Here is a 12,336-nt window from a genome sequence, read left to right as displayed (position 1 = left end):
ACAACCTTACCAAATTATAATATATTTTTGAGTTATAAGTCTGTTAGAAAACTAAACGTTTCAAGGTTTTCTCGATTGCCTAAAAGATTTACTAATTAAATACTTTATATATTCTACTTTCAAATTCCAAAGAACAACTTTAAAATATTTTTCATTCCTTTATATTTTCTGTAGAATAACTATCACATCTTGAGATCTTCTGTGGCTAACATTTGCTATAAAAATAAAAATCAAAGACCCTTAGTCAACCAGCTCATCCGTTAACTTGTCAATAAACTGGGTCAATTGGCCTGTCGATGCTTTGATGGGGCTTCATTAATTTGTGGTTGGCAAGCGATACAAAATTCGAGCACCAATTAATTTCCAGTCTAATAAACAGCATTTCTGCATTAATTGGCATTAAGTTGGAGTAACCATGGCCCCCAAAAATATATATCTTGGCACAGTTACACCCCCGCTTGCTTGGCCCCGCATAAACCGGATGATAATCCGAGGAGCCATGAAATTTAACTAATTCCTGACCGTAATTTGCAGAGCTCGCTGGCGTGAGAACCGGACCATCTTCAATACGCCCAATCCTCGCCTGATGAACGTCTCCCTGCTGCGGGATAGCAAATTGCTCCATGGCCAGGAGCGGCGAGGATCCAGGATGTCGGTGCGGGCCCCATCCCGGCAGCCCAGCATGGCCTCCCTGAGGCCCCACTCCCCCAATCCGTCGCTAGGTAAGACAGGTTTGTATTCCATGCCCCCCCGTCGATGGTCAGGCTCCTCCTCCTCCAGTCTCTGGTTTCTGGTCTCTGGTCTTCCGCGATTGCATTTTTCGGTTCTACTCGGTTTTTTCCATTTCTACTTCCCATTTTTCGATTCGTTTTCCTTATTTTCGACTCGTCAACTTGCAGAACTTTCTTTTTACAGCCAAAAACTATACGAACAGAAAGAGAGACCCCTTACTAATCCGACCAATCAATCAGTCAGTCAGTCAGCCAATTGATCAGTCAGTCACCAAACAAAAAAACTACAAAATCACCCTTCCAACTAAACTTAAGTCACCAGTGGGTGTGGATGTACGCGAAAAACGTGACGGGAGTGTGAAAAAGAAAAAGGGCGAAACCCAATGATATTCGTTATTAAAGAACTTGTTATCTAGCTATCAATCGAACAGTGATAGACATTTCTCTAGGAGTACACTAACAAGTTTAAAGGGTTTGTCATTTTTCATATTTTGAATCATTCCTTTTTTTAGGGATAGGGGTTTAAGGATAGTATTTTAAGAAGTTTGACTTAGGGAAAATACAAAACTAAAGATACCTTCAGCATGCAAATAATACATTTGAAAACTCTAGAATGGTATGGTACACTTTTGCCTGCTTTCCAAGTAAACTATTTTGACTTATAAACTGATATCATAATAAGTTAATATACAAATAATAAATTTTAATATAAAACTTTGGAAATCCCATTTCAACCGATTTAAAAACGATGATAACTTTTTATTTAAAATGATAAATATTTGTCGGACTAAAAAATATAAAAAATGGATTATTTAAACTCAGTTATTTTAATTTAAGATATATGGATTTATAAAATTCTGAAACAGAAAACGTTAGTTTGTACCCTTAAAGTATTTTTTTCTTTTAACCTATAACTAGTGCGCTGGGCTGCATAGTGACGACTATCTGGCCAAATTCGCCACCTTATCCCGAACTCGACTAAAGACTGGTGAAACAGGAACAACAACTCTTCAGGGGGGCTCAATCAAATTGACAGACAGTTTAAGAACCGTTTTACTCGACGCCATTACGGTGATAATTGTTGGTGTGCTAAGCCCAGCGGACAGTTGTTTGAAATTACCTTTTTTGGGTTATTTATATTCTTATTTGAGTTTTGCGCCCCCAACAACCCACCAAAACCACCCCCGAAACCACCCAATTAACCCACTGACTCGATGTCGCGTGCCCAGCTAAAGGCGAAATATTAAACGTATCCAACCGCTCATTCCCCCCAAAACAAACAAAACAAACACGAAACAAACTGAAACTGAAAACACAAATAAAACTGAAACCCGAACATCGAACACCAACAAAAAAAGGACGTATGATCCGCTCGAAGAGCAACACACGGTCGAGTGATTCGCGGGTGAGCGATGTGTCCACCTGCTCGAGACTCCTGGAGCATCCGAGTGCCGCCAGCCAGCACAACCTGGTCCATAGCCACTTTCTGCCCTACGTGCCAACGACCACGGCCAGCACACATACGGCCACGAATGCCACCGCAACGTACGCTGCCTCGGCCACGCCCTCGCCCACGCCCACGCCCCCGCCCTCGGCGGGTCACCAGCCACCGGCCAATGCCACCAATGTCACCAGCACCACCACCACCACGTATGTGTCCTCAGCGGGGGCGCCACCAGCCTGTGGTCGGACCAACAAGTTCTAGAGCTCTAGAGTTCTGCAGTTCCAGAGCTTTAGATCGCCCCGATATACCTACATATAGATACTCGAGCATATCTGTGTATGTCCGCAAACGTATCACACTCAAATACGCTAAAAACAAACGCATCCATATCAGGGTCCAAAGAGGTAGGCAGACCTGAAAGCAATCCCACACCCAAAACCACTCCCACTTCCCAAAAGACCCACCCAAATCGTTGACAGTCTGCGTAGTGTACTCGTAAAGTTGATGTCTTGTCTAGCGAAAGTTATGTCCAAACAGTTGTAATTGTAGACTCTGGGAAATTACGTTCACTGAAATCGGAAATTATGTTAATCTTAAACTATATTAAGCGTGATTTAAAAAATATATAAAATTTTTTTAATGATATTCCATTTAAACACATTGAAACATTGACTTATTTTAGCATTATTCTTATAATTCCCAACTGGTTCTGTCCAATATTAATAACCAGTATCAAAATTAAGCTACTTACTCAAATATTCCTTGATCCTAACAGTTTTTTAATAACTAAATTGTTATTTTTTCTTATTTCGGTAACTATACCTGATTTCAGAACGTCTTTTTCCCAGTGTACTCGTAGTCGTTGTTCTCGTTGTTGTTCTTGTTGGCTCGAAGTGTTGTTACCCTAGTCTTAACTTGTAGTCGAGAGTTGCGGTTTACCTGTATGTACTACTTCTACTCCAACTACCAACACACCCAGTACTAAACTTCTTAGAAGACACCCAAATATACAAAAGCAGACACAGATGCAGACACAATCCGCTACAGATACAAAGATATACGATCGTAGATACTCGTACCAAAACCAAAGCAAACTTCATCGAATCTTTCTCTCTCTTTCTAACCTACTCTGATCCATTGCAGCATCCCTTTTGAGTTCCGTTTCCGCTTTAGTTTATTTCTTTTCTAGCACGGCTACCTATCTATAGTTTCCTTAACTGGCTTCGTTAAGATATATATAATTTGTAAGTACAGCAAGCGATCTAAGGAGTCCTTAGGTGATTAGTAAATCTGTAATATGATACCAGATTTAATCTAACACTCCTTGGCTATGAAACCATATGTTATTACTTAGTATAGTGAACTCCTTCGATCGACTGCTGTAAATAGAACTTTCCACGTAGAAAAAAAAGGGGACTCGAAGATATCCAGTGGTTTACCCCACTCGAAGTCGGGATCCCGTTGACCACATTGCTGTTGTCCTGTGATGCCAACGATAACTTCCCTTCAACCGGTTATCTGAGTAGCGAGTAGCTGAGACCGTATTTCCCCAGATACTTATCCCCATTTCTTTTGGATCAATCCAATCCCATATTCCCCACAGGATCCCATTCGGAGTCGCATGGCAGCAATGCATCGGCCGCCTCGGTTCGCTCCCAACGCAGCAACTCGGTGGCCCCCCAGGGCAAGGTGGCCCACCATGAGCGCCACGGATCCGCCCATCGCCAGCACCACCCACATGGACACCAGCCGAAGGAGCAGCCACAGTCGCCGCAGGATCAGTCGCTGATCACCAACATCACCACAAATCCGGTGGCCGAGAGCGTGACCGTGGAGATCATCGAGCCGGGACAGAAATAAAGATGAGCAACGTCAGCAGCAGGATCGGAAATTTAAAGTATATATAGAGCAAGATGGCATAGGCGAGATTAACTGGCTAACTCTCTGACACACGAACACTGGACACGAAATGCAAATAGAAACATATAGTCACGATATATGCACGCGATAATAAGGCGGGTCCGCTCCCAAAAGGGGCGTGGCCCCGGCAACCAACACAGAAAACAAAAAAAAAATCAAATACACATGAGGCCATTGTTCGACTCTTTTTGACAAAGACAATTTTTGCAATTAATGGAAATTTTTTAAACAAACCAATTATATATACTTATTATATAAATAGGGAGCATATGAAAAAAAGAACACTCACATACACCCAGAACAATGCTAAATGAATTACTTACGTACGACTACACCGTAAAAAATAATTGAAAAAAAAACCTTGCATAACAAATTCATACTACTCTTTTTTTCAACCAAAAAAACCAAAAAAAAAAACAAACAAACAAAGAAAAACGATAAAACCGAAAGAGGAAAACTTTATTAATTTAAAATAACATATTGTAATGCAGTTATATAACTAAGCTTTGGGTTAAAGGCTTTAAGGATTCAAAAAGAAATCACACAGCGTAGAGGAAACCTAGGGCATGATCTCAATCTTAGTGTTCTATAGCCAGCCATCGGAGGCACTGCATCGTGGCCAAAGATGCGACAAATTGGCAGAAACCAAATGTAAACCGCTGATACAACGCCTTATCTATACTTATATTATAGATCCAATTGCCGCTCTAGCTCCCACATACGGATGTTATAACCCAGAAACGACGACAAACCAAGATGAAGAAAATATTTAACAACCTCGGGACCATATTTTATAATCAAAATATGCGTTTCATTGCGAAGCACGCACGTTCACATTATTCTCGTTTTCGTTTTGGTATTATATCTTTGCGTTCTCGAACAGTTGTAGGTTCGGATGTAGGGGATACTGAAAATGAGTACCTATATTTTTTAACAACTAGCTGAGCAAATTTTAGGGAACACTCACAACATGATATTAAGGATAATGATTATACAAGCTCGCCAAGAGTCCAAAATCTAAATTGACTTCCAGTTGAACGATATGATTTGGAATTTTCAGTTCGAAGCAACGTAGATTTTTCAGTTCGACAGCCTTTACAATCTCACACTGCACTTTGCAGATCGGGGCTGAGGATTTTCGGGCAGTGCATTGGGCTAGCCGGGAATAGGGGAAGATTTCCGGGTCTGTCCAATGCGAAGGTCGAATTTTAATCAGACAACGGATCTCCAGGTTATAGCCGTAGTAGGAATAGAAAACGATATTGATAAGGTTTAGTTGTTGCCCCCCAAACAGACGATTCTCATTTGCTTTTGTGCTCAATCAAAGAAGCTTAACTGTGAGAATACCAAATGAATACATGATACAAAAATAAACGTAGAGCAAAAAAATCTTAAAGTTGCTTGAGAACTTCTAGCTAAACAATTACAACTAGAGTAACAAAATGAGAAAACTTAAAAAAAAACGAAAACAATTTTATTAAAGCATCGAATTTTTCTTAAAAACAAAATGAGCAAACAAACAATCTTATTTCTAGGACAACCAAATCTAGTTACTTATTTACATACATTCTAAAGGGCATTCAAGAAAACAATTTAGGCTTTGGAATTTGGGGAAGAATTTCAAGGTTTAACTTTGTTTTTACCAACCGCAAAAGCAAAACACTTACATCTAAGCACAAAAGATTTAGAGTATATTACAACTAATTATAAAAGAGAATACAAAATAATGAATCACTGATTTTTCTATTTACATCAAATATTGTTGAAGGCAGACTTTAAGCGAATTTTAAATAAGCTAAACCAATGATGAGCATAAGAAGAGAATATTTTAAAACCAATTATATACATACATGAATATGCTTTATTTACTTTAATATTTACATTATACACAACAACTACATACAACTATTATATGAACTTGTATTAAAGTTTCGTGAAAAAACTGCTACCAAACCGAATGCGATAAATTCATTTACACTCTACCAAAGGAAAACAAAAATTTTATATATGAAGCGAACTCTTGTAATGCTAATATTATACATCTAGAATCAAATGCCATTATCGCACATCTAAGCCATACAACAAGAACAAAAAACTAAAGTAATGAAGGGACAAACCTAAGTCTTTAAGCCTAGAAGAGAAGCAACTTATAGAGTTCAACATTTCGATTTTTCATGTGACTTGTAACTACAAAGAAACCAAAAAGGAAACTAGAAAGGATCGTAGTTATAGAGAGCGAATCAAAGCCAGACAGTACGAGTAGCAAAATATAGACGATGGTAATGTAATCTTAACCTACAAGATAAATTGCTTTTTTCAAATTCAAGAAGGCAAACGAAATCGATCGAGTTGAAACAACTAAGTACGAGTATATTATGAAGTACATATTAAATATATACATATATAACTATATTTAAAGATCAGTTCACTATAATAAAGTCTATATTACCATACCTAACAGAACGGCAAGCCCTCTACCCAGGTGTACGAATTAATTTCCCCCCGCAGTCTTTCACAGGGTCGTCCCCTTGTACCCCACCTCGAGCACGGAACCCTGATCCTCCGATTTCCTCCCCAGCACCCGTTTCCTGTAGCTCTGCTCCGCCAGGTGCCTCAGGTGCTGGGCGGTTCCCACGCCGGTCTTCTCCACGAATCGATGCAGATACCCGTGCCTGTTGTGCAGCAGCTCGTGAGGATGCCCCAGCTCCACCACCCTGCCCATGTCCACCACCATCACCCGGTCGTTATCCATCACGGTGTGCAGTCGATGGGCAATGGTCAGCACGGTGCAGTGCGCGAACTTGGTACGGATCGCCTCCTGGATGAGATTGTCCGTCCTGCGGAGGGAGAGGGAGTTACCATTAGTTAGTTTCCATTTTAAATTAAATTCTAATTGGATTATTAGATGAACAGAACATAATGATAAGTAAGTACTTGGGAAAGATGTTGCAGATTCATAAATCTTTGGGTGGAATACATACCTAACGAAATACAACTCTTAACATTTAACTACATTTTTAAAATATTAAGGAACTTAGTCTCAAACTAATCAGAAGAAGGCTTTTAGCTGTCAAGATGGTAAACAATATATATTTTTTCTACGCCGTTTTGCAAAGCAAAAATTTTTGTTTTCATTGACAAATTATAACCTTGGGAGTTACTCAATCAATCACATTTCTGCGTTCTCCCTTAACTTTTTTTGTCAGTCAGTTGATTTTCTGCTCTAGAATGACCCGGTATTAAATAGTGCTTTGTTGTTGTATATAAATGTACTATGTATTGCAATTTAAATACCATCTGGAATATTATTTCCCCATATTACTTATTGGTCTATTTAAAATTGATTGGGAATTGTAGACATTACACTTTTCGATTTACTTACTCGGGATCCACGTTGGCCGTGGCCTCGTCCATGATGAGTATTTTGTTCTGGCGCAGGAGGGCTCTGGCCAGGCAGACCAGCTGCCTCTGGCCCATGCTGAAGTTGGCCCCGCAGTCGTGGAGCGGGCAGTTGATGCCCTCCTTTAGATTCGATACGAACTCCTTCAGCTTGACAGCCTCCAGGGCCAGCCAGAGTTCCTCGTCCGTCTTCTCCTCGAAAGGATCGAGGTTAAAGCGGAGAGTTCCTGAGAAAAGTACAGGATCTTGCGGTATGATCGAGATTCGCCGCCTTAGATCGTGTAGCCCCAATTCGGCTGTGTCATAACCATCGATACAAATATGTCCATCGATGTTGGCCAACCGGAAGAGGGCCTGCACAATGGAGGATTTCCCAGCCGCCGTGTGACCCACAATGCCGATCTTCTCCTCTCCACGTATGGTGAAGTTGAGACCCTTCAGGATATAGGGACCATGAGCGCTGTAGCGCATCCGGAGATCCCGGAAATCCAGCTGCCCACCACTGGGCCACTGCTTGGGCAGATTAACCGACTCGTCGGTTTCGTAGGCAGGTTCCGAAGGTATGTTCACATACTCCATCACCCGCTCCACACTGGTCATCATGTTCTCCAACTCCACCGTTTGCCGCATTCCCGCCTGGCACATCAGCACCAGTTTCATGGACTGGGTGATAGCCAGACCAACATCACCACTGTAGTATCCTCTGTGCTTGTCGAAGAGCAGGAAGCTAAAGGTCACCGCCAGGATGTAGAGCACACAGATGAGATCCGTCCAGAAGGCAAAGGCCCTGTTGATGCTGACATGGAGATACAAAGCAGAGGTGTTCTCGTTCTGGTAGTAATGGAAATCCCGCTCCATATACTTGGTGCCATTCATAGCACGGATGGTGGCCAGGCCCTTGAAGGTGGTATTCGTGTGCGAGTAGATGGGACTGCGAGCTGGAAGGGATTGAGTTAGTGGTTAGGAGTTCAACATATGTACGAGCCACTCACATATGGTCTCTATCCGCTTGAGACTTCGGCTAGCTCCTATATAGAGACATCGACATCCGTACAGCAGGGATACCACTATGAATGCCGGGATGAGAAGCCAAGTGTTGGCCGTGCTGACCACAGCAAGCACAGCAAAGGCATTCACAGCAAACTCAATGGAGTCCATGAGAGCCTGCGGCAGATTCACATCGATGGCCAGGATGTCGCTGGAGAATCGGTTCAAAATCCTTCCCGAGGTGGCCAGCGTGAAGAAATACATGAAGGCGCGGATGACCCCTTGGAAGAGTTGGTCATGAATGCGCAGCGAAATCCGCAGGGTCATCGCAAAGAAGCCAAAGGTGCGGATCACATAGAAGGTCAGAGTGCAGAGGATCAGGAATGTGTAGAGGATCATCATGTGAAAACGAGTTCTATGATACTCCGGAATCGGTTCATGCAGATTGGGTTCCGTTTCCTCCCAAGTTGCCCTGTAAAAATATAGAATTGGAATAGAAACCATTATAAACTTAAGAAGTGTTAAATGCTTATTTTTTATCAACAAATAATCTAGGGTATTCCTTAAAAAATTCCACTTGAAAACGAAATCAGTTTAGGCGTTTGCAAAACCATGACTTTCTATTTTAACCTTCTGATACTGGTATAACCATATATCATGTGGCATCGAGATAGTGAAATGTGCTCCATCTGTCCGGAAATGCGGGCAATATTTATGGCAATCAACAACTGGAACATGTTATTATCAACGTGTTGCGTTATTAAGCATGTTGCAATCTAAAAATCAGACTGACTCATATTGTTTCGAGGTTAGTCACTTAAGCCTTAAATAACTGAAGTGGTTTGTGATTTTTGCTTAGACCACCCGAAAGGGGTAATCTTTATTACTGATATAACTCACCACTTGGAAAGAAAGATATCCATAGTGGCCTCGGAGGTTCGGGCCACAATAAACATCAGCATGATCAGCACCACGACCAAAGGATGACCCAGGACTTTAAAGTACTCCCTGTAGGTGGACAGTTTGACGGATCCCCTATGCTGCTGCTCCTTGAACTGCTTTTCGATCTCATGCCGATCGAGGTGCTCCTCTGGGGACAACGATTTCCTTGGTTCCGGCTCCTCGTAAACACTGTCCGTTCGCATGGCCCGCAACTTGGCCACCTCGACATCATTGGCCACCGACATCCGGAATCTTATGAGCTTCTTTAGGGCATCGTAATGCCCCTGAACAGAGATCCGTCCACCTTCGAGCAGGACCAAATGATCCACATGTCGCAGCAACTGAACCCGATGAGTGACCAGGATGCGGATTTTATTGGACAAAAACTCATTGAGACAGCGATCCAGGAGCGTCTTACTCATATGCGAATCGACGGCGGACAGGGGATCGTCCAGAAGGTAGATATCTGCTTTCCGGTAAACAGCCCGAGCAAGACTAACTCGAGCTTTCTGACCACCACTCAGACTGGCACCACCTTCACCCACTCTGGTGTTATCACCCAAAGGTAGCTGTTCCACATCCCTGTCGAGGTGACAGACTCGCAGGACCTCCAAATAACGCTGCTCATCGTAGGCTTCCGTAAAGAGGATGTTCTCCCGCAGGCTTCCTCGAAGTAACCAGGGTTCCTGAGGGGCATAGCTGAGGACACCATTCAGATCCACACTGCCACTGATAATATCCAGTTCCCCCAGGATCACTTGGAGTAGAGTGCTCTTTCCAGCACCCACTGTACCCACGATTCCCACGAATTGCTGATCCGTGGCCTGGAAACTCACATCCTCTATGTGGCGATGGCGTTTCTCCTGATCCGCCTTATCCCAACTGGCCGTGAGTTCGTGTACCGTAATACTCTTGGCTTCAGCTTTGGGTTTGTGAGTACGTCCCTGGAAGTTACCATGCTCCGGGTTATCCTCCGCCTCCTTGAAGTTGTGCACTCCACCATCAGCGGGATTCTCGTGCTGGAAGAGGAAGTCCTTTACTCGATTGGCCACCACAAAGGTCTCAACCCACATGTTGATGGCCAGGGGCCAGGAGTGCAGCAGGGAATCATTAAGATGATCATAGTAGCTGGCCACTATGAAGACCTTTTGGGAGGTGACTATGTCACCGGTGAATACATAGGTAACCAGGGAAACGAAGAGGGATAGCTTGGAGATCATGCCGGTGCACTGCAGTCCAGCATAAATGTAGGTGGAACCCTTTATGGAGTCCATCTCCTCCTTCCTCACTTTGCCGATTAGTTTAGCAAACGACTTCTCCCAGGCATACATCTTGATCAACTGCATCGCTGCAATGATCTCGTTCATCAGCTTCACTCTCTCATCGCCCACATCCGCCGAACTGCGTTTATACCGGGCTATAGCTCGAGCGGCCCAAGCTTGGAGTGGGATGAAGGCTATAATGGTTCCCAATCCCACCACTGCCGGCCATCCAATCAGTTGGTATATGATATAGACGAAGACCACGCCCTCCAGGGGTCCTCGCCACAGTTCGTGGAAGCAGTAGAAGGATTCGTTGAAGGTGGGCAGATCGGTAGCCATCAAAGATATGGCATATCCACTCACTCCACTGTTATCCGCTGCCACTGAAACCCGAAGGAACTTCCGGTAGACAAGACCCGCACAGGCCAAACGGACGCGGGAACCCACTTGGAACAGGTACTTCATGAAGGGGTGAAAGAAGAGTCCCGAGAGCAGGGAGCAGAGCACCACACCCATGGCGTACAGGTAAGCCGAGTGTTTCGTGACATTTTCCGTGCTCTCCGAGAAAAAGGAGACCAAACCACCCAGCATTAAGGGCTGCGTTGTGCTGAGGGATAAACATAAATAAAGAATTAGTTCCTAAAATGGGTTGGTTAACTTAAAAATATAAAAGCATTTCACTTGGATTTGGGGAGTACTTGATTTTCCGTCGGTAACTTTAGTACCAAGCTAAATATCTCTACCTTCACGTATTTCCAAATACTTACTGCACTGCAATGGCCATGATGGAGTACACTATGCTTGCTGGAACAAAGCTCCATCCGTAGGCCTTGAATATCATGCGCAGGACGTTGGGCTTGGGTCGCTTGAGCTCCTGCTCCCAGTGGCCGAGCAGGAAGGCGGAGACCTGGGTACTCTCCAAGCTGGGCTCGGGGGCATACAGATCCGAGGGATCGAGACACCGGCGCAGACCCTTAACGACAATCTCCCGCGTCCAGCTGAAAGGATAAAGGGAGCACAGTGCAGGTGGTCGAATTATTGACGGTCATGACAGGTGTCGCCGGGCTATCGCGGATTCTTTTATCGCTTTTCAAAGGAATCAAACGGATCCACTCGCGCCGTAAATTCCGAATGACGGCCAAGGTGCCGTGGCCATAAATCTCAGGGTGGGCAGTCCGTCAGCTGGACAGCTCTGTATCTTATCAGCAGGACTTCAAGAGGGGTCAGCTCGCGAAATTAGTTAACTTGAATAGAACGGAGCGCTTCTCGCGAAGTTTTCACCGCAATTTTAGAAACATGACGTAGTACGATTTCAATATTACGTATACGCAGGAATGGCACACGTTTCTCACTCACATAAAGAACCATTTGGAAAGGAAGTTGGCCTTTGTCACCGGATTTGGCTTTCGCTCCTCATGAACCGCACTCATTATTTGTATATATACACTTGACCACTGAAGGCATATAGTATAGTATGGCGATCTCGCGAATAAATATCACATATATGTATGTTAGATCCTTGACACGACTCAAGGCACTCGCGTGTGGTTCTTGCGCCGCTCCACTCGTCACTGACTGCTGCCCGTCCGGAGCTCTTTAATTTGAACTAACCACTAGCCACTACGCCGTGCTCGGGAATCATCGCTATAAA

General features: G+C 43.6%; 2 protein-coding genes across 10 annotated transcripts in view; one reads left to right on the top strand and one right to left on the bottom strand.

Annotated features, from left to right (window-relative positions):
- Positions 1-6,572, top strand: part of jus (julius seizure) — a 26,728-nt gene extending 20,156 nt beyond the window's left edge. For 2 of the 9 annotated variants that reach the window (XR_010654166.2, XR_011604364.1), the window contains 3 exons: positions 535-731; positions 2,090-2,579; positions 3,779-3,919. Coding sequence is in view for 3 of the 9 variants with exons in the window: in XM_065865215.2 (XP_065721287.2) it covers positions 535-731; positions 3,779-4,035 (454 nt within the window). In the remaining 6 variants the exon portion in view is untranslated. Of the gene's footprint in view, positions 1-534; positions 732-2,089; positions 2,580-3,778 lie in introns of those variants that run through there. The other 7 variants (XR_011604363.1, XR_011604361.1, XR_010654167.2 and 4 more) reach the window with 6 other exon arrangements.
- Positions 6,440-12,336, bottom strand: LOC108007233 (probable multidrug resistance-associated protein lethal(2)03659). Its single transcript, XM_065865209.2, has 6 exons — positions 12,042-12,336; positions 11,453-11,683; positions 9,382-11,292; positions 8,487-8,953; positions 7,478-8,432; positions 6,440-6,932 (listed from the first exon to the last, which is right to left on the bottom strand). The coding sequence occupies exons 1-6, from the start codon at positions 12,113-12,115 to the stop codon at positions 6,608-6,610; spliced, it is 3,963 nt and encodes a 1,320-aa protein (XP_065721281.2). The 5' UTR covers positions 12,116-12,336; the 3' UTR covers positions 6,440-6,607.

This window comes from Drosophila suzukii, chromosome 3 (genome assembly GCF_043229965.1).
Source record: "Drosophila suzukii chromosome 3, CBGP_Dsuzu_IsoJpt1.0, whole genome shotgun sequence".
NCBI lineage: Eukaryota > Metazoa > Arthropoda > Insecta > Diptera > Drosophilidae > Drosophila > Drosophila suzukii.
This window is presented reverse-complemented; position numbering and strand designations above follow the sequence as displayed.

Bases quoted from the DNA above. Each gene is read 5' to 3' on its own strand.
- LOC108007233 (XM_065865209.2), bottom strand. From the start codon at position 12,115: ATGAGTGCGGTTCATGAGGAGCGAAAGCCAAATCCGGTGACAAAGGCC. The intron at 11,684-12,041 runs GTGAGTGAGAAA...TTATCCTTTCAG, and splicing joins CTTTCCAAATGGTTCTTTAT to CTGGACGCGGGAGATTGTCG. The intron at 6,933-7,477 runs GTAAGTAAATCG...CTCCCTCCGCAG, and splicing joins ACGGCCAACGTGGATCCCGA to GACGGACAATCTCATCCAGG.